This window comes from Crocuta crocuta, unplaced genomic scaffold, assembly GCF_008692635.1.
Source record: "Crocuta crocuta isolate KB4526 unplaced genomic scaffold, BGI_CrCroc_1.0 scaffold30, whole genome shotgun sequence".
NCBI lineage: Eukaryota > Metazoa > Chordata > Mammalia > Carnivora > Hyaenidae > Crocuta > Crocuta crocuta.
This window is the reverse complement of record NW_027528345.1, coordinates 9,065,592-9,091,695: the sequence shown is the minus strand read 5'-3', so window position 1 is coordinate 9,091,695 and position 26,104 is coordinate 9,065,592. Positions and strand designations below refer to the sequence as shown.

Below are 26,104 nucleotides of genomic sequence, written 5' to 3'. Positions count from 1 at the left end.
AAGGCAGGGTTCATTCAAATACAGAAATCAATCAATGTAATTCGACACATCCTAGAATGATGGAGGTGGGGTGGGGTGGCATGATTGTTTCAATTAATGCAATAAGAGCATTTAACAAGAATCAACATCCTTTCATGATTAAAAAAAAAAAACTCTAAACACTCAACAACCTAGGAATACATGGCAACTACATCAACATAATAAAGTTCCTATATGAAGAGCACAGCTAACAACATCAGATTTATTGAAAGACTGAAACTTTTACTCTAAAATACAAGGACATATTTCATTTTCACCGCTTCTTTTCACCACTTCGTTTCACCACTTCTATTCAATATAGTGCTGGAAGTGACTGAATATTTTTGACTTAAGTGCTCTATTAAGTGACCAAAATCACTGACCCCGGTCTTTTATATGTCTCAACAATCGAGTGTCATCAGATAAAATACAACAATTCTCCCTGTCACAATAGAGGTAAACAATGCTATCTCTGTTTTTGGAATAATCTTTAAAACAAAGATTTCACACTGCTGGAGCTGATGCTCATTTTGATTAAGCAATTTGTTTCCTAAGATGAAGCTGCCTTCCTTCAGCAGGTCAGGTAACCTGAAGCTAGAACCTGCCATTGTCAATTGCATTGAGCTCTGCAACTGCTTTTGCAACACTTTTGCTTTTGAGGGTTCACAAATGAGTCAGATTCAGGCTGGATAGAGTAAAACATAACGGTTTCTAATTCTTTAAACTCATTTTATCAACAGTGTTCAGACCAAATATGCTTAAAGACACAGTGCATGTCAATATGGGCAATAAATTGGTGAACTCTATGTCACTATACATCTCCCTAGATCATTTCCAAATGGAGAATCCCTGCTACATGGACAACAGGGAAATACTATCCATCCTGCCTACTTTAAAGTCCATCAGGCCGTAGGGTGTATAGATAGAGCGTTAATCCTAAAGTTGCAAAGTCTATCTGTGAGAATGCCCTAAGACTCTTATCAACCTCAGTTCTTATCAACCCAGTTAATGAGTTTCAAGTTTGGTTTGAGGATATGATCTCAGGGAACAACACTCTCTTCTGAGCTCCATAAACCAAATCACTGGCTTTTCTTCTGCTAGATTATATCTGAACCTCACCTGCTTCACGGATATTCTTTGTCCAGTACATAAAATCACAAAGGCAGTTAAACGAAGAGAAGCCTCTGTGATCGAGTCTGGCATGGCATGAGAGAAGTGTCTCTTGTGTTCCTTGCAGAATCTGGATGTCTCCACTGTATTTAGTGAGTGGCAGATTTTAGATTATAAGGGTCCTTAAGCTTCTCTCTCTGCAGTGGTCTACTTTCCTTCCCCCATTGTGACTTGCCAGTAGATCAAACTAATGTCTGTGCTTCCTGTAGTTTAGCTATAAAAAAATGGCTTTCCCGTGCTTAGAGATCCCCAGACCAAAGATGACTTTTTATGCCCAGGTAAGACCAAAACCAAAAGACCACTTAATGCCAGAAAAAGTTAGACCTCCATGGTTTCTCTAAAGGTTCCCCATGGGTTCAGACCCACCTAGGTCTGAATTCCTTCTTCTTATCTAGTGTTTTTTTTTAATGCCTGGCTCTTCTAGGGAACTCCTTTTACTTTAAGTTCTCAAATCATCTTTTCCTTGTGCAAGAATCTGAGTTCTGGACGCTTAGGGCATAATGATTTTTTATATACTGTGAGGCTTTTATTTCTAGTTGTTCTTAGAATCTCCTAAATAAACCCTCTTTATGCTCTCGTAGAAGTGTTGAGTATAAACTGACTATAAAATATGCTTGACCTGGGAAGTTAAGACCAAGAGTTAAGAGCTTCCCAGCAGGAGGAGGTGTTGATAGTGAGATTTAGTGGCTAGAAGGGTCCTCTTCCTTTTCTAGACCCTAAATCCAGGAGCTAAAAATAATTTATTTTTCTACTCTTATTATCCATACCATCACCTCTGGTCAACAGAATTATTGGTGGTAAGAAAGAAGGGGAAGAGCACATATTAGGGAGGTGCCTAAGGACAATATTGAGTTATATGGAGTTTGTTTTCCATGCACACAGCTTGTAATCATTGTGGCCCTTCCCTCCACTCATGTGTTTGTTCCTGGGACCAGAATCTTTATCTTCTGACTGACTTAATTTCCTCATATTAATTGCCCAGACTATTTCTGTCTTTTAGCACTAGCCCTAGCTTTTATTAATCTACCTATCCATTCATTTATGCAATTAACTAACATTCTCTGTCTGATTGCATATAGAATAGATAAATTGTATGACATTTCTCCTTGGAATGTCCTCAGTCACCTATTTCCATGGAAATTATATAAGATTATTGGATCTAAAGAAGGTAATAATTTATAATATCATTAAATGCACTTTGTCATCAGAATTGATTGAATTTTGGCACATATTAATTTAAGTGGAATGAATTCACAGTGGTATAGATTAAGATATAAATCAGAGGGTGGAGGCTGATGATTATTTTGTATTATTCTTAAAATGATCCATAAAGTGCCATTTCTTGTTCCAGTTCTCTTTAAGATGATATCTGACAAACATATAAGATACCAAGTGATCTGTGTGACAAGTGCTAAAGCACAGCTACCCAAGTTAATTGGTAAGTTTACACACCTTAGTAAGAGGATCTCATTTGGACTCCCCTTTTTTTCATCTATTTTGTCAGTATAAGCTCCCAAATTACCCTTCTCTTTCTACTGAGTTTAGAAGTAGGCATTTNGGTATGGAGGAGGGCAATTGTGGGGATGAGCACTGGGTGTTATGTGGAAACTAATTTGACAATAAACTATTTGTAAAAAAAAATTAAATAAACAAAAAATTAAAAAAGAAGTAGGCATTTGACTTCAACGTATATTGAAGTAGCAGTATATCCTCTTGCAAGATAAGAGAGCAGAATTTGAAATCAATGATTGTCTTTCATTGCAAGGTTTAAACAAATCCTCTTTCTTCCTTGTCTCTAGTCAGAGGATCTGTGCTGGGGGCCAGGGTTCGCAGATCATGGAATCTCACAATGTGAACTTCCATTTGCCTCGCTGATTCGTTGTGCAGGCATTAGCATGGGAAAGAGGTTTTCAAATACTGGATCTCTAACTTACGGCTTCTTGAACATTCTTTGGATATGCTGGAGTTTACTCAGACTAGTGTTCAGGAACAAAAATGGGATAATATTCAGGTTTATACTGAAAGTTAAATATGGAAAAACTGGGGCAAACATCTAGCCCAAACGAGACAGTATCAGACCTCTAAACACGGAGAACACATGATGGCTGTCAGAGGGTAGGGGGTAGGGGAGTGGGCAAAATGGGTGAAGGGGAGCGGGAGATACAGCATTCCAGTCATGGAGTGAATCAGTCATGGGAATAAAAGGCACAGCATAAGGAATATAGTCAATGATATTGCAATAGTGATGATTCGGGACACATGGTAGTAACTACACTTGTGGTGAACATCGCATAATGTATAAACTTGTTGGGTCACAATCTTGTACACCTGAAATGAATGTAACACTGTCAATGATGGTAAAAAAAAAATCCCCCCCCCCCACACTGCTGAGCCTTTATATTTAACCTTAAAAAAACCCCTAAGGCTCAGATTGATAAATCTTGTTCAGGTCTCCAATTTGAACAGCCAGAATTTATATCAACTCCACCTGGCTCTATGTCCAGAGCTTATTCTATTATTGTCTAGTGCTGTTTCCAGTGTTCCTCCTGAATAAAGTAAAACTTCTGTGCTCAACATTTAAGGATTAACCAATCTTTGTAGTAACACCTCCATGTGCAGAATCATGTTTCACTTGGTCTTGTTTGGGTAACAGTGCTGGATAGTTTAAAAGTTCCCTGGATGATTCTAGCATGCCTCCAGGCTGCAGACTTCAGGCAACACGCTGGTCTGACCTGACTTCTCCAGATGCCCTCATTACTCATCTTCTCCCTGCCTTGACTTCAGCTGATACTTGGCTAAAATTTTGGCCTTCAAATCCTGACCCAAATGCTACTTACTTGTCAATCTTCACCTTAATTTCTACCTCTTGCATTACATTCATCTTGATTATTTCCTTCTATGCCTGCTTGGGTTATGAGAATTAATGATACAATAGTCCTACTTTTCTGCGCATTTCCTGTCTTTGGTTTCAGCTCCCTGTGGTCAACCATGGTGCGGAAGCAGCATGCTTCTTCCAACCTGTTGTCAGAAGGTCCACAGGAGCTGGATGGTGGTGGTTGTGAAGGGCTGGCAGGAGACTTCTCTTCTGCGATACTCACTGGCACCTAAATATTCCTTTCTCTTCCCTAGCAGGTGTGAGCCAGTAGCACATTTCTGTCCTCACCTGGAGGTTTGCTTAAAACTATTCATCTACACACATATTCATCTACACACATATTCATCTCAGTTTGATAATTTATCAGTTTGTCTACTTAATTAGTCATATACTCTTTCATTTATTCATTCATTCATCTGTCCTACCTGTCAACTCAGTCATCTATTCTCCTACATCTCCGTTTGTTCTTTCACCTATTACTTCACCAATTCTTTCATTAATTGAATTATTCAAATATTTATAGATTTACTTTCCATAGTCTTCCTACTTATGGTACATCGGGCAAATAACCTTAACTTTTGTCGAACTGCTGGGTGAATACACTTATGTGTCCTGATTCTCCAATCATATTTCCCAACATCCAGGACTAAATTCCTCTGCTAATTTTTTTAAACCCAGCTCGAAACCTGACCATCACTGTACACTTAGACTCTACTCCTCCATAAGCCTTCCTGCCTTACTTGGCAACCCCTTACAGCAATCATGACCTGTCCACTGAACTCTTAATCTACCCCACTTCCCCCGGAGTTTACCTGATGCCATGGTCTGACAATGGTATTGCCAACAGATTTCACCACAACAGATTCTATTCTTGGGGGGCCCATGAATGTCTTGGCTCCTGCTCTTCCAGAGTTTCCTCTCTTACACTTGTAAGTATTTAGACAGGTTTCTATACTCCAGATTCTTCTCAGAACCCAAATTCAAGTTACCTCTTAGTTTTGTGTGGTGTAACCACAATGTAGGGTGGTGGCTCCAGTTTATTCATATTCCACAGTGATGGATAAGCAGATGAAGTCTTTTTTTTCTTATATGTAAGTTTGTAAAGTTTTGTCAAAATAAACAGTTTATATGTGTTCTTTGGTAGCAAAGACTTTTTTCTCTGCATTTGGAATTTGCTGTGTTAAAACTTTTATTTGAGTAAAGGTGATGCACAATGTTATATTAATTTCAGGTGTACAACATAATGATTCAACAAGTTTATACATTATGCTATGTTCACCAAACATATGCTATGTTCGCCCTTCTCCTGATACATTTCTGTTGCAATATCATTGCCTATATTCCTTATGCTGGGCCTTTTATTCCTGTGATTTGTTCATTCCATAACTTGAATTCTGTATCTCCCTATCCCCTTCACCCATTTTATCCAACCCCCTTCTGGCATAGCTTTAGCAGTCTTAATCTCCTTTCTTATTCCTGTTCCTCCACACACATAATCATTTGCATGTTTGTGCACACACACACCCCCCCCACACACATTGCACATTTCAACTGGTCTCTTGAGTCAAATAATCAAATATATCAGAGACATGTGATATGTAGAAATAAAATAAATACAGGATTTTAAAATTAAGTTGTACTGAGCCATCACAATGGAGAGTGAAAACCTGGCTAATGGAGAGACCACTTCTCTGGAAAAGTGATTATGTAAAATACACCATAATGTTTGCAGCATCAAAACAAAGGGCAATTAAGGGAGATGGGCTAGTAAGAAAAATTATATGAATGTCTCCAGAGCCATTGGGTCAGAAGAGTCACATATAGAAAGCACAGAGATGTGCTGATTCAGGGCTCAGAAGTTATTCACGAGGCACTGGATGAGGGGAAGTTTCTAGGGAGGGGAGGGCAAGTAGATAAGATATCTCTGAAAAAGATAAGCAGGCTGAGGAGAGAGAGAGACATATACAGAGCATGAGATGAAAACTCTGAAGAAGAGATGGCACAAAGAGCAGGTGAATACATCATGCTTCTATGTTTATTCCATGGGAATATCTTCTATCATGGCTATAGGAAACCGCACACCACCACTGAGCCTAACCTCTTGGGACTGTCTGCTGAACCCCATACCCAGGTGCTGCTCTTTGTGATATTCTTGGCAATTTACCTTCTGACCTACACGGGGACCCTGGTGATGTTCCTGCTGATCCTCACCTCCCTGCCGCCATGTACTTCTTTCTCAGTCACTTCTCTTTCCTAGGTCTTTGCAACTCCTTTGTCACCATGCCCCAAACGCTGGAGAATCTCCTGTTTCAGAGGAAACCAATCTCAGCAGAGCTGACTCAGGGGTGTGTGTGTGTGTGTGTGTGTGTGTGTGTGTGTGTGTGTGTGTGCGCGCGCATGTGTTGCACTCAGGGATCAAAGCCTTTCTGCTCTTAGTGATGACCTGTGACCGGTAGGCTGCCTGTGACCAGTAGGCTGCCTGCCATCTGCCACCCACTGTTCTCTGGCCAGCTGATGAGTAACAGCTGTGTGAGGGTCTGGTATGGCTCTCACAGAGACTGAGATCTGGTATGCTCATGGCTTGGAGTTTGGACTTCGGTGATGTTCATGCAATGCCTTACTTCAGCTGTGAGCTGCCTTCTCTGTTCCCTCTGCCCTGCTCTGATTTCTCTGTCAACTTTGCAGTCCTGGTACGCTCTGCCATCGTTCATGCCCTTTGGACTATCCTCCTGATCCTCTTCTCTTACGCCTGCATTATTGCCACCACCCTGCGCATCAGCCCCACCTCAGGCAGAAGCAAGGCCTTCTCCACCGGCTCCTCCGACCTCACCTTAGTGATCTCTTATGGTTCAGGTTTTCTGTGCTGTCTTGTGCTAACCTCTGGTTACCCAGTGGAGGCGGTTTTCTCTATGCAGTACAGTGTGGTCACTCCCCTAGTGAATCCCTTTCTCTATAGCCTAAAGAACAAGGAAGTAAAAGCAACTCTGAAAAGAATGTTGCAAAAAGATTTGTAATAGCTCAGAGAGCAGAGAGAAGAGTCAGAAGATGACTGGGAAACAGGGCAGAATTGCATCTAGATGGGTTTAATAATAAACCCATCTAGATAATAATAAAAATTAAGAAAAATTTTCTTTCCTAATGTCAGCCATAACAAAATATGCTGTACAAGCCTCTTTTCTTTAGGAGGCTTAAGAAAAGGCCAAGAGTAATTTGCTTACTTTAGCTCACATTTAATTTGTTTATGGACAGTACAATGGATCAGATCATTATTTCAATCAAGAAAATTGGTTACAGGCTTTTTCTTTCTTCATCTATGAAACATTCCCAGTAGATTACTACTGATAAAAATGTCTGTGACCTGAATTCGTACTTGAATCCACAGTGGTTTGAGATTTAGGAGCAAACTTTGCTGAAAAGAAAAGAACCAGTGCCTCTGATAGTGACACAAACTCAGGAGTTGGGAGTCTGTTTGGGGATGAGTGTGGACTGGAGAGGCTCCTAGAATGACTGGGAGAGAAACACCCAATTAGGGTGAAGTCAGATGCAGACATTTTCCATACTCTGTACATCTCCCAACACCTTCACTTGGTGGCAACACGGAGAGAATACAGTCTTTCTGAGGTGGCCATCAGCCCTGCTGTGTCACTGGGGCACCATTGTTGAGATGCTGAGGTGCTGGGGCCAGGTAGCAGGTCATCAGCAAAATGCTGGGGCTGCTGAAGGTATACTGCCTTGCTGCCCCAGAATCAGATTGGCTGCTTCTGCTTCTTTTAGTTTCCATTTACACTTCCCGTTGGCTGAGCCTAATCAGAAGCCACCAGCCTGGAAATCTGGGAAATGGCTCTGCAGGCATCTAGGCAAAGTAATACAAAGCCAAGTACATAGGACAGATATGAGGCTGAGCATCAAATGAAAACAAATTGGTGTAATAGATAAACTTGTAAACGTGATCCTTCTCAAGCAAGAAACAGAAACTAGTATGCATAAAACCAGGATTGAGAAGAGAGGATGGAAGGGAAGATGGGAATAAGGAGAATTTAAAGAAGGCTTTCGTATGTGTCAGAAGAACAAGGGAAGGAGAACTGCCGCTGGGAAAACAGTAACTGGAAAACTCAGGTCCAGACAGGTACTGGCGCCCTCAGGTGGCCTGAGGGATTCACTACACCAGTGAACATGGGAGTTTAAGGGGAAGTAGGGATCCTCTTACTCTATGCTGATGCAAGATATGCTCTGGGGGCCCGGGCTTCTTCCCCAATATCTGGAATCCTCAGAAATTTCTAAGGAACTTCAAAGAACAGTCTTCATTTAGTGGACTTTTCTTCCCTTTTTATACCCATCCCATCTCATGTTGTCTCTGTTCCCACTTGTGCACTGCCCTCTACAGACCTCTTCCAGAACTGGGGTTTGCTCCAAATTCACATAGATTCTTTCTTCTAAAGGAGATTTGACTTAAAATAATATTATATAATAAGCAAGTGAGACATTAATTGAAAATAGGCACTTGTCTAATTTTAGAATTACTTATAAGACTTGTTTCAGGTCTTTCCACAGTTTTGCTTTATTGCTGTTTTCCTATTTTGCCTACTTTGGGAATCTCATGCATTTTTAGTCAGTATCCTTATTCCCTTCAATGGTAATATTGTCTTCAGAAGAGCAACAGGTAATTTTTCCTGCTGCAAAAATGGAAGGGCAGTGGAACAATATCTTCAAAGTGCTCTAAGAAAATAATTATCATCCTAAAATCTTATAGTCAAAAAATAGCTGTGCTATGCAAGGCAGATTTAAAGGCATTTCAAACAAAAAATAAGAACATCTGCCACCGGCGGAACTTCATTAAAGGAAAATTTTAAAAGTGTTTGTAGGCAGAAAGGTTAAAATCACAGATGTAATTTTCAAAATGCAGAAAGGAATGAAGATAAAAGATGTACACATGTGGGTAAATCTAAAAGAATATTGACAATAAAACAATAATATCTGATAGGGCTCTATATATTTGTACCTGAATGTAATTAAAATTAGTGGAAAAAATAACATTTACTTTGGGAGGTATTGAGTTAAAAGTATCTAAGATAGTTTAATTGACAAAATGAAAGTAAAATTATCAATTAATATTAGGTTTTGATAAGTCAACAAACTGTAATTTCTAGGGTGGCCACCAGAATTAAAGGAAAAGACTGTAAAACTTCTAAACAAATGATGGGAGAAGAATGGTTGATAACAAATCATCCACAGAAGGGAAGAAATAAAATGTTAAAAAACTTAACTGACAGAATAGAAAAAATTAGTAATGATATAGAAAATTGAAACATGATTAGCAAATTTACCTAATGAACTAATTACCCTACTGCACTGTACTACACAGAAGCAAATACTATATGTTTTCTTAAATTTTATTTTAATTCTAGTGTAGTTAATACACAGTGTTATATTAGTTTCAGGTATACAATATAGTGATTCAACAGTTGCATATATTAACCAGTGCTCATCATGATAAGTACTCTCTTAACCCCTTTCATCTATTTCATCCATGCCCCCCACTTCCCCTTTGGTAACCATCTGTTTGTTCTCTATAGTTAAGAGTCTGTTTTTTGGTTTGTCTCTCTCTTTTTCCTTTGTTCATTTGTTTTGTTTCTTAAATCCCACATATGAGCGAATTATGTGATATTTGTCTTTCTCTGACTTATTTCACTGAACATTATATTCTCTAGCTCCACCCATGTTGTTGCAAATGGCAAGATTTAATTCTTTTTTATGGCAGAATAATATGCCATTGTATATATATATACCACATCTAGGCACTGGGACTGCTTCCATAATTGGGCCATTGTAAATAATGCTGCAATAAACATAGGGTGCATATATTTCGAATTAGTGTTTTTATATTCTTTGGGTAAATACCCAGTAGTGTGATTGTTGGAGTTGAATCATTCTTGATATCAGTGTTTCTCAGTGGCCAATCAATTACTTTCTTCAGGATTACCTCAGCATGCAGAGTATAGGACGCATCCTCTATTCAACTGACATGTTTGCCCTTAGCTTTCTTATGCACAAAATAATGGCACGAAACATAGAAATATGGTCCTGCAGAAGGTCCATGGTACTTTCTGTCATTTATGAAGATCCTGGATGAGTTCTGGGATGCCTGTAGTTCAGGTCACGTATGGAGCTGCTTTCCTCTTCTTCCTTTCATTCTGCACATCTCCTAACTCTTGGTGTCTCTGAGCCACCCAGTGCCTTCAAACTACCTTCTGCAGAACTCCTTTGGCTTTTTTTCTATAGGATATTTGGCTAAAAGCCATAATCATTATGGATTATTTTTAAATCAGTCATAATCATGGTTGATTATCTTTGCCAGGGTCAATTCTTCTTTTGGAATATTTTCTTAAAATCTTTAATTGTAAAACTTGAGAATTTCATATAAGATAAACGTGTTTAGTCCTCTTGCAACATTTTATTTTATTTTCAATCTATTTTCCAGTTATGATTCTTTAGGGTGATTTGGCCAATTTATCTCTTCCTTTTATTGGCATATTTTAACAAGTTTTATGAACTATGCAACACTCATTTGTGATTCATTTCCTTTTTGAGGATTCTTGCCTTCCTTTTGCTATTTAAAAGCCATTTTCATGCATACTTTATATGGTTTTATGAAACAAAACAGTGCCTACTCAAATCTTGTTCCCATATGGTAGTTATATTTTTCCCATTAATTTAAATTAAGAACAAAAATATGTGATGGATATGCCAGAGCATTTAAAAATTTTGTTGCACTTTATTATTATAAAAGATTTTATAATTGAAGATTATTAAATATTATATGAATAACACTAATTAGCTTTTAAATTTATAAAATGGATTTGAATAATAAATTATTTTAAAAGAACAATGACCTAAATAAAGCTAGAAACACAGAAATAGTTATAATTATTTCCTTCTAAATTTGTCCACAGAAAATCTTTTTGTAATAGATTCTTAGATGCATTTATTAACATACTATAATTATACCTAAGATTATATCATGAACATTTTCTCATGACTTCTTATTTTACTTTTATTTTTTTAAAGTTTATTTTTGAGAGAGGGAGAGAGAGCATGCAAGCAGGGGAAGGGGAGAGAGAGAGAATCAGTGCAGGCCTAATGGGGGTAGAACTCAGCAACCATGAGATTAGGACCTGAGCCAAAACCAAGAGTCAGACGCTTAACTGACTGGGTCACTCAGGTGCTCCATGACTTCTAATTAAATAAAGCCCCATATCCAATTATCATTCGGTTCCGTTAAGCACACAAGTCAAATCTGATGTAATAATCCTGCTGTCATTAACATGTCTTCAGCTTTTACCACGATGACAATTTCTTTATTCATGCTAATAATTATTCCAAATTATATCTAGGATAGGTCCAATGAAATGTTCAATACTTCATTAAGCAATTTTAGCATGAAGTTTTCCCTATTTGTGGTTATTTCAAGAACCTAAACCCTTGCTAAAGTTTATGAACATCATTAAGATTCTTGATACTGCTCAATTTAAATGAGACAGTATTAAATCACTCCAATAGTAAATCAAATAGAGTTACTGGTTTCTGTTTTTTTCCCTTGTTCCATTGAGGTATAAGAAACAAATAAAATTGGATTTATTTAAAGTATAGAACCTGATGATTTGATATATGTGTACATTGTGATATGACTACCAAAATGAACTTAATCAGCATATTCATCATCTCATGTGTGTGTGTGTATGTACAGAATGCTTAAGATCTGCTTTAAGTGTTTTCATGCATACAGTTCCACATTACTCACCATAGTCACCATGCTGTACATTAGGTCCTCAGAACTTATTTGCCTATAACTCAAAGTTTTAATACCCTTGATCTACAACTCCCATTTCCCTCTGGCAACCACCATTCTATTCTCTGTTTCTATGAAAAAGGTTTTTGCTTTTGTTGATTAGATTCCACAAACGAATGATCCCATACAATATTTTTCTTTTTCTCTCCGACATTGTACATCTAGCATAATGCCCTCCAGCTCCGTCCATGTTATTTCTTGTCTTTTTGATAGCAGCCNCTTTTACCACGATGACAATTTCTTTATTCATGCTAATAATTATTCCAAATTATATCTAGGATAGGTCCAATGAAATGTTCAATACTTCATTAAGCAATTTTAGCATGAAGTTTTCCCTATTTGTGGTTATTTCAAGAACCTAAACCCTTGCTAAAGTTTATGAACATCATTAAGATTCTTGATACTGCTCAATTTAAATGAGACAGTATTAAATCACTCCAATAGTAAATCAAATAGAGTTATTGGTTTCTGTTTTTTTCCCTTGTTCCATTGAGGTATAAGAAACAAATAAAATTGGATTTATTTAAAGTATATAACCTGATGATTTGATATATGTGTACATTGTGATATGACTACCAAAATGAACTTAATCAGCATATTCATCATCTCGTGTGTGTGTGTATGTACAGAATGTTAAGATCTGCTTTAAGTGTTTTCATGCATACAGTTCCACATTACTCACCATAGTCACCATGCTGTACATTAGGTCCTCAGAACTTATTTGCCTATAACTCAAAGTTTTAATACCCTTGATCTACAACTCCCATTTCCCTCTGGCAACCACCATTCTATTCTCTGTTTCTATGAAAAAGGTTTTTGCTTTTGTTGATTAGATTCCACAAACGAATGATCCCATACAATATTTTTCTTTTTCTCTCCGACATTGTACATCTAGCATAATGCCCTCCAGCTCCGTCCATGTTATTTCTTGTCTTTTTGATAGCAGCCATATTAACAGGTGTGGGGTGATATGCCTATGGTGACAGCCTTGTAAATGACATCTTCCAGGGAACCACCAGACAGGTAAAATAATGACTGTTCTCTGGGAATGGTTGTGTCTGTGTGCGGGTCCTTAAAGGAACTCCATTCCTCCCCCTCTAGAGGTTACTAGTCTGCTGATTTTTACCATGATTGAGGGATGTTGTTTTCACATCTATTGCAGAGCTGGGGAGGGTGGAATGGAAGTAAGGCAATAAATGAAAGCACCACAAAGGTCTCTGCTGTTACCAAGATTCAGCCACGTTTCTTCATTAAATGTTTCAAGAATTGCTGCAAAACTGGTTAATTTCCAGAGTTTTGAAAAAGTTGATTCTGGCCATTTTTGCCTGTCCTCTTTATCTTTATGGAAGAAAGAATTTTAGGAGGAATTTACTCCACCATTTTTGCAGACTTCCCTCCTCAAATACATTTTGCATATTGCCTTTGAATTCCTGGACCTTGGTAAATTGCTAAGTAGTTCTGTTTGTAAGTTTCTTTGGACTTTCTACATACTTACTAATGTCACTTGCAGATTAAAAACGGTTTTATCTTTTTTTTTTCATTTTTATGCTCTTTGATTTTTTTCCTGCCTGATTGAACTAAATATAAATGACAGTGCAATGTTGAATGGAACAAGTAATAGTATAATTCTAGTCTTGTTCTTAGGGGAAAAGATTTCAATGTTTCACAGTAAAGTATTATATTAGTGGCAGGTTTGTTACAAAGAATTCTATGGCTTGTTTCCTGAGAGTTTTGTTTTATTTTCTAAATCAGGAATCAATGTCAAATTTTATCAAGGAGTTTTTCAACATTTATAACATAATTATCTTCTTTATTTTTTAAGTGGTAAAATACTGATTCATTTTTCCAATTTTGGGGGAAATAATTTTAAATTAAGAAAAGGTTAAAATGATAGTGCAGAGAGTTTGTATGCCCTTCTTTCCCAGCTCCTATTCAGCTTTCCCTAATATTGACATCTTACATAACCATGGTACATTTCTCAAGAAATTAATATGAGAACAATACTATGACCTAAATTACCAACTTTATCCAGTTTTCACCTGTTTTCTCCACTAATATTCTTTACTGTTTCAGATACAATCCAAGATACTATGTGCACTTAGCCATCATCTCTTTAGTCTTATTCAATTATGAGAGTTTCTCAGGCTGTCCTTGTTTATCATGGCTTTGATAATTTTCGAGAGTACTGTTTAGGTATTTTATAGAATGTCCCTCAGTTTCGATTTGCCCATAGTTTTCTTGTGATTAGACTGAGGTAATGGCTTTGGGAAGAAAATCACAAAGGTGAAATACCCTTTACATCACATCATTTCAGGGAGTGTATGTATGATAAAAACATGATTTATCACTGATGATGTTATGCTTGATTACTTGATTAAAATGGTATCTGTGACTCTTGTCCATTGTAAAGTTATTATTTTTCCCTGTCTGTACTTTGTTATTTGGAAATGAGTCACTAAGTTCAGACAACACTAAAGAGGAAGAGAATTACATCATTACCTCCCAAATGTAAGACTACTTACATATATTATTTGGAATTCTGTAAATATTTGTCCCTTATCTCTAAGTTATTTGTTTACTCAATCATTTATTTACAGAGGAATAGATTCATGGATATGTATTTTATTCTTTGGGGGAATATAGTCCAATAGTATTGCTATTTATTTGTTGCTTAAATAGTTTCACATGTGGGTATTGAGAGTTCTTTCAGATAGGCTCTTGTGTCATTTTGACAGGCTGTGATCATTGAAAAAATTATTTTAATGTTTATTATTTTTGAGAGAAAGAGAGAGACAGAGCACAAGTGGGAGAGGGGCAGAGAGAGAGAGGGAGACACAGAATGCGAAGAAGGTCATTTATTTTTTAAAACATGACTTCACTTTTGGAACTACAAAATGTGCCTGATTCATCTTCTTGTCCCAGCCCTAGAATCAAGGAGCCTTGGTTCCTTTTGTTAGAAAATGGTATTTAAAAGTCAAGATCTGATTCAACACTTACATATAGTACTTGGTGCTCTAAATTCTACACCTGGAACTAATATTACAAAATATGTTAACTGATGGAATTTAAGTTAAAACTAGGAAAGAAAAAAAAAAACCACCAAGATCTGTGTGCTGTGTGTTCTCATTGCTATTGGGGAGTCACTGCCTCTAGGCCCTTCCGAGGATATAGCTAGGATATGAATATATGCATTCTAACTGAGGTATGCACATGTATCTGTGTATCTTTTCTGGATCCATCTATACATATATTAACATAAATATGATCTCATACTGATGATCTCAGACTCAATTCAGCACCACAGGGTTATGTATAGCCTTCCCTCCTTGGCTATTTGTACTTTCTCTGATAGTGAGAAGCTTGGGCTTGCATTATCTACAATTTATTTAGTTATTTTTTTCAACTCTATTGCTACTCATTATCTGTCTACTTGTCATGTTTATTACTGGTCTTCAACTATAGTTTCTCGTTTCAGATCTATCAATCTTTGCCATATGTATGGATTATGGATATATACATATATACATTCTTCTAAAGCTATATGTACAGAATTATATGTTAGATATGTTATGTATAGCTTTAGAAAATGTTTAATAATTTATAGGACTATTTTAAATAATTATTTGTGTTACATTGAAAAACGGAAATAATGGAATATAGGATTATGGACACTGTGGGCAAATGGAAGTTAAATTGTAAAAAATGAAAACAGTAGTTTAGAATAATGTGTATAAAGACTATTATTACTTAAAATTATTCTGAAATTGCTACATTCTTTCCTAAAAGAAATATTTGAAATAAAGTGCTTGTTCCAAATGAATTTTCTGAATAAGAATTGAGGATTGTTCATTATAAACTTCTGTCTCAGGATATCTATAACATCTGTGAGAATAAAGGTGTTAATATTTTTATTTGAGATAAAATCCACGTACCATAGAATTAACCATTTTATTTTTATTTTAAAAAATTTTTAATCTTTATTTTTGAGAAAGAAAGAGAGACAGAGTGTGGGCAAGGGAGGGGCAGAGAGAAACAGGGAGACACAGAATCTGAGCTGTCAGCACAGAGCCTGATGTGGGGCTTGAATTTACAAACCATGAGGTCATGACCTGAGCTGAAGTCAGACGCTTAACCGACTGAGTCACCCAGGCACCCCTTGTCTTACGCACTTCTAATTTAGGTTGTGGCATCTGACATTATAAGTAGTTAGGAGTACATCTTTTTTTTTTTTGCTCCATTTTTCCTTTATTTATTTATTTATTTATTNCATATGTTCCAGTTCTCCACCATGCTCTGTTTTCATTTCAGCACCTGATATGTTGCAAATACCTTTCCAAAGTTCTTGCTAGAGCTGCCTTCACCTCCTTGTTCTTTAGGCTGTAGATGAGAGGATTCAGCATGGGAGTGACTACAGTATACTGAACAGAAAAGATCAGCTCAAGGGGTGCACCTGAATTTGGCATGAGATGGCGGAACAAACCTGAGCCATAGTAAAGGGTCACTGCAATGAGGTGGGACGAGCAGGTGGAGAAGGCCTTGCTTCTGCCTGAGGTGGAGCTGATGCTCAGGATGGTGGCAATAATACGGGCATAGGATAAGAAGACCAAAAGGAAGGTTCCAAGCCCATGTAGAAGAGTGGAGCAGAGCAAGGCAATGAGGTTGCTGGAGATATCGGAACAGGACAGTGAGAGAAGAGAGGGCATTTCACAGCTGTAGTGGGGGATGACTTGGGCCTTGCAGAAGACCATCTTCACAGCTAGGAAGATATTGATGAGTGCATCCAGAAATCCCAGTCCCCATGAGCCCCACACAAGTTGCATGTACATCTGTTTACTCATGATCTGTCCATAGAGTAGAGGGTGGCAGATGGCGGCATAGCGGTCATAGGCCATTACAGAAAGCAGACAGGCTTCAGTTCCTGCAGCAACAAACACAAAGAAGACTTGAGCAAGGCAGCCCTCTACTGATATTGTTTTCTTTTGAGACAGAAGGTTCTCCAGCATCTTGGGCACAGTGACCGAAGAGAAGCAGATATCAACAAAGGAGAGGTGACTCAGGAAGAAGTACATGGGTATGTGCAGGTGAAAATCAGTCCTGATCACCAACAGCAGCATCAGGTTCCCCATGATGGTCAGCAGGTAAATCCCCAGGAAGAGCACAAAGAGCAGAGCCTGGACTTGGGGGTCGGCAGACAGCCCGAGGAGGATAAACTCCGTGATGGCGCTATAGTTCCCCAAGTCCATTTACAAAGTCCTTTCCCTAGAAATAATACAAAACACCAGAGGAACCAAAGGTCTATTATCCCCCAAGGAATATTCTAATTGCATTGATTCTCTTCATATCACTATTGCCCAGTAAGCAGTTTTGTTTTCTGTTATAACCTGGGTTTTGTGTCAGCCACTTAGAACAAAAAGATGATTAAGGTATGGTTCTTGTTCTTAGTATTCCCTATTGAAGAACACGGACATGAAAACTGCATGCTGTAATTAATGCAACGGGAGCTCAAATGTGATTTAGTGAGGGTCTATAATGAGAGTACACTGAGCAAATTTGACAAAACTTTTGAGAAAGTCTATGATTAATGTGTTTCTCACACACACATAGTTTGCCTGAAAAATGCACTCAAAGGCTCAAGACCAAAAAATCAGCTCAGTTCATGGGTAGTTAATATAGGGGTAGTTCTGAAAAGCTGATGCCTAGGGAATAAGAGAGCTTCATAGAGCAGTGGCTAAACATGTGGGCTCCTGAGATCAAACTAAGATCAAATCCTAGGTCCACCACTAATTAGCTATGACTTTATGTACAAGATACATAAAGTTCTTTACCTCATTATCCTTGCATGTGAAAAGAAGATAATAACAGTACCACAGAGGGTTTTTAGGATTAAATATGAAATTATTTATAAAGCTCTTGAAAAGCATCTATTCCTTACTGCCACTACTACTACTACTACTACTACTACTTCTACTACTTTTACTGCTGCTGCTGCTTCTACTTCTCCTCCTCCTTCCTATTATTTGAGATTTTAAGTCTAGGCAAAAGTCACCTATATTTTTACATTGGTGAAGCACTATCAAAGGCCAAAGTTGTTGCTGCTGATGCTACAGTCATTGTTACTACTTTACATGTCTTTATCAAGAGAAGTGCAAGAAATCACATTGAAGCCATCACCAGTAGCTTCCCCCCTCTGCTCATCACCTCCACTGGAAGGCAAATTAGAAGCTTAGAATTGTTTTGCTGTTGAGCCTGTCTCTACTTTGCAATTACTGTAGTGCCTTCACTCAGAAAAGAGGGCATGTAATTGCCAATAGGCATAGCTGGAGGACTACAGAGATGATGACAAGGGGGAGAGAAAGTGTTTGGGACTCCATGTAGACCCCTGGGTCCATCCACATTAGTAGGATGGATGCGTATCTTGCAACAGGCTGGAATCTCTAGAAAAGTAAGCAAGAAGAAAGCTTGAAAAGATTTCATGCCAGGGAATACTTGAATGGGTATCCTGTCCAGAGTAGGAGCTGGGAGAAGGGACTCTATCCAGTACCAAGCATTCTGGACCTCTCTCCCAGGCCGTATAGGAGAAAAAATGGGGGGTGGGGGTGCATTCTGTAGGACTAGCTTCTGTTGGAAGTGCCCACTGTTACTACTCTCTGCCCACAGGAGGAAGGCTCTAGCCACTAACTTTTCTATGTTCATATTCAGGGGCCTGTTTAAAACAGGAGTGGAACATCACATTCTTTATATTCCTCTATCATACAGATATTTCAATTAACTTTGTGGCTTTCATCCTGAGACATTGTCCTCACTCTTCATACCCAAAATTTCTCCTTCATGGCCAGATGTACTCATGTCACTCCCTGTGTTTCTTAAAACTTTATGTCTGGATTACAACAATTCTCTATTTGCATAAACATCCGTATTTACCAATGACTTCTGACTTTGACCATATACTCTAAAGTCTGACTTTGGGTCACCCATAGGACTTATTAGGGTGGCCCAGCCAGTTCCTTGTCCTGACCATTCCCAGTAAGTCCAGAGCTCAGTCAAGGGAAAGTTGTGATTCTTTACTTGTTAACTCCTTAGTCATAAACCCAGCCTCAAAATCCTTCCCATACCGCAAACACACATTACCTGTATATCCTGTTCAATAAGGTAATTTGCTCTCCAACGTGGCTGCAGGACTTTAATTAGATTCATTTAGTGAGAAGGAAGATGACCTGGAGAAAGTGGCTTCTACGTATGTCCGGTATCATGATAAAATTTATAAAATCCTATTGATGATTAAATGCTTTACTGGATTCTAACAATAAATTTATATAGCCAAGGAAAATTCCTTCTTTCAAAGAGTCTCACACACTGTTAGTTTTTCTTGTTTCTAACATCACGTCTCAGTTACACAAAGCATAGTTTGGGTTTAATGAGTCCACAGAGCAGCCATGTTTAGGCAACTGGTTGGTTTAATTCCTTGCCCTTGGCAGGTTATGGCATGGTGAGGGCAACAGCTTTTATAATTCTATGGCCATAACCTGAAGTCACAGTTAGTAGTAAAAAGGTGTTGTCAACCCTGATTTTATAAGGATGAGTGGGGATCTCTTAGGTGTGGCCTTTGGAACATGCAGGTGATGCAATGACCTTTAATCATTAATAGAAATTCTTCTGAGTCTAGTGGGAGTTGAAAGTAGGAAGAGTGGCCAGAGGGGTATTGGCCTGGCTCCCCACACAGGAAAAGAGTAGTACTTTTCTTTCTTTTTTTTTTTTTTTCCTAAAATTTATTGTCAAATTAGTTTCCACATAACACTCAGTGCTCATCCCCACAAGTGCCCTCCTCCATGCCCATCCCCCCTTCCCCCCCACATCCATCAGTCCTCAGTTTTTGTCAGCATTCAAGAGTCTCTCATGGTTTGCTTCTCTCCCTTTCCCCCACCATTTCCCCCCTCTTCTCCCCCTTGTTCCTCCGCCAAGTTCCTCCTAATCCTCCCATACATGCAAACATATGGTATCTGTCCTTCTCTGCCTGACTTATTTCGCTCAGCATAACACCCTCAAGGTCCATCCATGTTGCTACACATGGCCAGATTTCATTGTTTCTCATTGCCATGAGAAGTGGACCCAAAAGTATACAGCCAACTAATCTTTGACAAAAGAGAGTAGTAGTTTTCAAATGACACCCCCTGGGCTGCATCTTCTCTTCGGAATTTCTTAGGCAAAATCAAGTCCAGTCAGCTTTGGTGTGTAAAAGTGATTTGTTGATCAAAACATGAAAAAGATTAAAAAAATTAACATGCACAGTTCTTTGTCTAAACTCTATCCAAATCCATTTGCTTTATGTATGTATTTAGAATCCTACACAGGGCCCTGTTAAGGTTTGAATACTCCCATTTGGGAGTAATTAGGGAAGCATTTGTGTAAAAGTCTGTTATAGTCTTCAGTACAAATTGTCTGTTACACAAATCAAAAATTCCATTTATTTGTTTACAATGAACTGTTAAGTTTTCAGTCAAACTAGACTGTTTTAGTATAATATCCCCCACTCCCCCACTGTTGCTTATCAAATATATAAGCAAAGGAAACACAATTCAAGAACATATGGAATAATCAAGAACACCTTTTTTAAAAGAATGCTTGCTTTCTTTGTTAATCTATATGTGTTTTTAGGTGTTTTGTTTTTAATTATTGTTATGATTAGGCCATTCATTCACACATGTATCTAAGAAATTATATATTATATATATGTATTATATATATGAATGTGCATATTTAAGGTTTTCATGGAAAGATTACAGCAGAAAGAACAGGGGTTTGGAGGGTTTATTTGAGTCTGTCCCAATGTATGAACTCACTTTCTTCAGCATCTTCAGTTCCTTTGCCTATCTCCAAAGGCCACTCAGTTGAAGTTCATTATTCTCCTGCCACATAGCTGAAGTCTATTTCTATTTTTACTCAACCATCCAGAACCTTAACTTAAGAGTAAAGTATGCCTTTCATTGCCTTTTCTTAAACTCAATTGCTAATAATGATTTAAGACACACATATTTTACTAATAAGATCAAAATAAATATTTGGTGAGTACTGAGAATAATGAATCAACACTTTCATGACTACATTTTCTGAATTGAGATAGTTATTTAACCCATTGTTTCCTTCTATTTAGACTAAAGTTAACACCTTTCTAATACTTTTGTGTTCATTTCTTATGCACTGCTTACCTATCTCATAACATCTGACATAGTATAGACCGTGAAAGTATTCATTAAAGTCAAATCACTCAATGTATGGTTAGTATCATATTATTCTAATTTAAAAAAAAATTATCTAGCAGCTTTTCTCTTTCACCTGGAACATGGAAAATGCTTTCCCAGTGTCCTTCTCACAGCTGCCTTCACCTCCTTGTTCTTCAGGCTGTAGATGAGAGGATTCAGCATGGGGGTGATCACACCATACTGCACAGAGAAGATCAGCTTGAGGGGGGATCCAGAGGTTGGCATGAGATAGCGGAGAAAACCTGAGCCATAGAAGAAGATCACTGCCATGAGGTGGGAGGAACAGGTGGAGAAGGACTTGCTTTTGCCTGAGGTAGAGCTGATGCTCAAGATGGTGGAGACAATGCGGGCATAGGATGAAATGATTGGGAAGAATGTCCCAAGTCCATGAAGCAGGGAGGAGCAGAGCAGCACTAGGAGGTTGGTGGAAACATCAGAGCAGGACAGAGGAAAGAGAGAGGGCACCTCACAGCTGTAGTGGCTGATGGTATAGTTCTCACAGAAGTCCAAGTTGGCAGCTAGGAGGATGTTGATGAGTGCATTCAAAAAACCCAACCCCCATGAGCCCATTACAAGTTGCACACACAGCTGTTTCCTCATCATCTGTCCATAGAGCAGAGGGTGGCAAATGGCAGCATAGCGGTCATAGGCCATCACCGAGAGCAGAAAGGCTTCAGTCCCTGCAGTGATAAACACAAAAAAGCCTTGAGCCAGGCAGCCCCTTACTGAGATAGTTTTTATCTCTGATAGGAGGTCTTTCAGCATCCTGGGCACAGTAGCTGAAGATAAACAAAGGTCCAGGAAAGAGAGGTGACTGAGGAAAAAGTACATGGGTGTGTGGAGGTGAGAGTCAGCCCTGATCACCACCAGCAACAGCAGGTTCCCCAGGATGGTCAGAAGGTAAATGTTCAGGAACAGCACAAAGAGCAGAGCCTGGACGTGGGGGTTGGTGGACAGGCCGAGGAGGAGGAATTCAGTGATGGTGCTGTGGTTCCCCGAGGCCATTTACAAAGGCGGTTCCCTAAAAATTATATGAAAAGTCATGGCAGTGAAGTTTCTTCTATCCTTTAATCAGATTTTGCATTGCACTGATTTGATCTTATTATAAATTTTTAGCTTCTACACGAGGCCACCAGTTTTATGTCAGTCACTTTCAACGTAATGGGGAGGAGGGCATGGTTTCTCTCATTTCAAAGGTTGTGCTTCAGCGAGATACATTGCAAAGACAGGCAATTAGAAACCATGGTGATGGTGGGTTGGCAGTTCTAAAGATGATATTTGGAAGGTTCAGGAATGAGTTAATACTGAGTGAGGTATTTGAGCCAAGATTTTAAGGACATGTAAGCTTCCTCTAAAGAGACATGTAAATTGAGAGAAAAGTGTGCCCAAAGCTAAGGAATTAGGAAAGTGAATAGTTCTTAAGAGCTGTCCCCTGGAGTGTGAATGAGCAGCATCTTTAGACACTCACAGGTAAGCATCAGCCTGGGTTCATCCCAGCTCTGCTGCTAATTAACTATGAGACCTTGTATATGTGACTTAACTGCTCTGTGCCTCAGTTTTCTTGTCTGTAAAATGAGGTAATAACAGTACCAACATTATATGGTTTTTGCAACGATAAATATATATGAAATATTTAGAAAAATGTCTACACAAAAAGCCCATATGCTATTCTATCACTATTATTATCATGGCTTACAGCTGTAGGCAGCAGGCAGATAGTACATCACTCTTATGGGGTGATACTTACTAGGAATTAAGGTTTTGCTGCAACATTCACTGCACTTGTTGTTTCCTGAAGGAGGTGTAAAAAAATCATGTAGAGATCACTAAGATGGCTTAACAATGACATTTTGAAATCATTTTGGAATGGTTCCATTCCAACATTAAACCATTTTACGATCATGAGGGCAATTTCACTCAGAAAGGAAGGGAATATGACTGTTTTCAAATGGAAGAGCAACCAGCTTTCTTCACAGAGCTAGAACAAACAATTCTAAAATTTTTATGGAACCAGAAAGGACCCCAAATAGCGAAAGTAATGTTGAAAAAGAAAATCAAAGCTGGAGACATCACAATTCTGGACTGCAAGATGTATTACAAAACTGTAATCACCAAGACAGTATGGTACTGGCACAAAAACAGACACATAGATCAATGGAATAGAATAGAGAACCAAGAAATGGGCCCACAACCTATGGCCAACTAATCTTTGACAAAGCAGGAAAGAATATCCAATGGAAAAAAGTCTCTTCAGCAAATGGTGTTGGGAAAACTGGACAGCAACATGCAGAAGAATGAAACTGGACCACTTTCTTACAACATATAAAAAAAATAAACTCAAAATTGATGATGGGTGCCAGGGTGGCTCAGTCAGGTTGAGCATCCTACTTTGCCTCAGGTCATGATCTCACAGATCATGGGCTCGAGCCCCGCGTCGGGCTCTGTGCTAACAGCTAGCTCAGAGCCTGGAGCCTGCTTCAGATTCTGTATCTCCCTCTCTCTCTGATCCTCCCCTGCTCATGCTGTCTCTCTTTCTCTCTCTCAGAAATAAAAAACAAAACAAAACGAAACTCAAAATTGATGAAAAACCTAAATCTAAGACAGGAAACCATCAAAATTCTGTAGGAGAAAACAGACAACAACCTGTTTGATCTTGGCTATAGCAACTTCTTACTTGACATGTCTCCAGAGGCAAGGGAAACAAAAGCAAAAATGAACTATTGGGATCTCATCAAGATGAAAAGCCGCTGCACAGCAAAGGAAACAATCAATAAAACTAAAAGGTAGCTCACGGAATGGGAGAAGATATTTGCAAATGACATATGATAAAAGGTTAGTATCCAAAATCTATAAAGAATTTAATCAAATCAACACCCAGAAAATAATCCAGTGAAGAAATGGGCAGAAAACATGAATAGAACACTTTTGCAAAGAAGACATCCAGTTGGCTAACAGACACATGAAAAAAATGTTCAACATCACTTATCATCAGGGAAATACAAATCAAAACCACAATGAGATACCACCTCATATCTGTCAGAATGGCGAAAATGAACAACTGAGGAAACAACAGATGTTGGTAAGGAGGCAGAGAAAGGGAAACACTTTTGCAGTCCTGGTGGAAATGCAAACTGGTTCAGCCACTCCAGAAAACACTATGGAGGTTCCTCAAAAAATTGGAAATAGAATTACCCTATGACCCAACAATGGCACTACTAGGTGTTTATCTAAAGGATACAAAAATCCTGATTCAAAGGTGTATATGCACCCCAATGTTCATAGCAGCACTATTGACAATTAGCCAAAAATTATGGAAAGAGCTCAATGTCCTTTGACCAATGAACTGATAAAGAAGATGTGGTCCATGTATACACACACACACACACACACACACACACACACACGATGGAACATTACTCAGTGATCAAAAAGAATGAAATCTTGCCATTTGCAACAACATGGATGGAACTAGAATGTATTATGCTAAGCAGAATAAGTCAGTCAGAGAAAGACAAATATATGATTTCACTCATTTGTGGAATCTAAGAAACAAAACAGTTGGACATAGGAGAAGGGAAGCAAAAATAAGATAAAAACAGAAGGAGACAAACCATAAGAGACTCTTAAATACAGAGAACAAACCGGGGGTTGCTGATGGGGTGTTGGGTGAGGGGATGGGCTAAATGGGTGATGGGCATTAAGGAGGGCACTTGTTGGGATGAGCATTGGGTATTATATGTAAGTGATGAATCACTAAATTCTATTCCTGATATTATTATTACACTATATGTTAACTAACTTGGATTAAATTAAAAAACATAAAAATTAAATTAAAAAAAGGAAGAGTAGCTATAAATGAGACAGAAAGTATTAGGGACTCTGGGTTTAATCTTGGTTCTTTCACTTACATTATTTTCTGGGATAGATGCAGAGAACTCTGGAAAAAGAAGGAAGCAAATTATGTGAATGGAAATTATGCTGGCACTCAAAGAAACATCTAGGAAAGAAGACACTCTCCAAAACAATACACTCTGAATAATTCCCTTAGACAGCGTAGGACAGGAAGAGTATAAGAAGATTAGGAATGTATGCACTCAGTCCTCTGACAGCTTGTGCCTGAAGAGTCCCCTATGTTCAGATGAAATCATCAGCGGCTACTGACCCCTAGTCCATAGGAAGTAGATCTCACCTTTTTTTGTCCAGTCCAGTCTGGAAAGGCTGCTTACAAACATTCAGTATATACCTGTATATACTGTATATACCACAATTGGGTACCTCTCTGGTCTTGATCCTTAAACACTTTCTCAGTGTCTAAGTTCCAATTCCCTTTCTCATGCCCAGATGATGTTCCTCTCCTTAGATTCTACTTTTTTCTGAGACTCTGTATCTAGTTTATAACATCAGAGAGAACAGTGAAACAATATTACACATAGTTTCCAACTCTGGCCTGAGAGCCTAGAGCCTGTCCTTTAGGTAACTTTAAGTATTCACTGTGGTGCCCCAGCCTGATTCCTGAGTTGCTTGGTGGCTGATAATGCAAGGTCTAGTTCAGACCTAATTACCCAGCAAGGGTGACTCCTGGGCACTTACTTATCAATTCCTCATCCCTGATCCCACCTACAAAGCCCTTTCCAGAACCCAAATCCTGATTACCTATGAATTCTGCCCAATAAGATAATCTGATGCCCAAGAAGGCAACAGGAGTGTGATTTAAATCCAGCTTCTAAGAAGATGAATAAACTGGAAAAGGTAGCCTTTGCATCCTCAAGCATGGTGAAGTTCATAAAATCCTACTGATAACTAGATTCTGAACTAAAAATATTACTAAATTCTGAACTAAAAATATGAAGTAGCCACGGGACAGTTGCTTCTTTCAATGATTTCAAATGCCTTCATCCAGGCGTCTCTTCATTTGGATGTCCACATGTTTCTTTATAA

The 26,104-nt window shown here is 38.4% G+C and overlaps 2 protein-coding genes and 1 pseudogene across 2 annotated transcripts; 1 reads left to right on the top strand and 2 right to left on the bottom strand.

Moving 5' to 3' along the window:
* Nucleotides 1-6,059: 6,059 nt before the first annotated feature.
* On the top strand, nt 6,060-7,140 carry LOC144222962 (olfactory receptor 8S1-like; annotated as a pseudogene).
* A 9,073-nt stretch (nt 7,141-16,213) lies between these two features.
* Nucleotides 16,214-17,161, bottom strand: LOC144222863 (olfactory receptor 8S1-like). The gene has a single exon (XM_077753564.1). The coding sequence runs from the start codon at nt 17,150-17,152 to the stop codon at nt 16,214-16,216; it is 939 nt and encodes a 312-aa protein (XP_077609690.1). The 5' UTR covers nt 17,153-17,161.
* Nucleotides 17,162-21,235: 4,074 nt separating this feature from the next.
* Nucleotides 21,236-22,171, bottom strand: LOC144222862 (olfactory receptor 8S1-like). Its single transcript, XM_077753563.1, has one exon. The coding sequence runs from the start codon at nt 22,169-22,171 to the stop codon at nt 21,236-21,238; it is 936 nt and encodes a 311-aa protein (XP_077609689.1).
* Nucleotides 22,172-26,104: the final 3,933 nt, after the last annotated feature.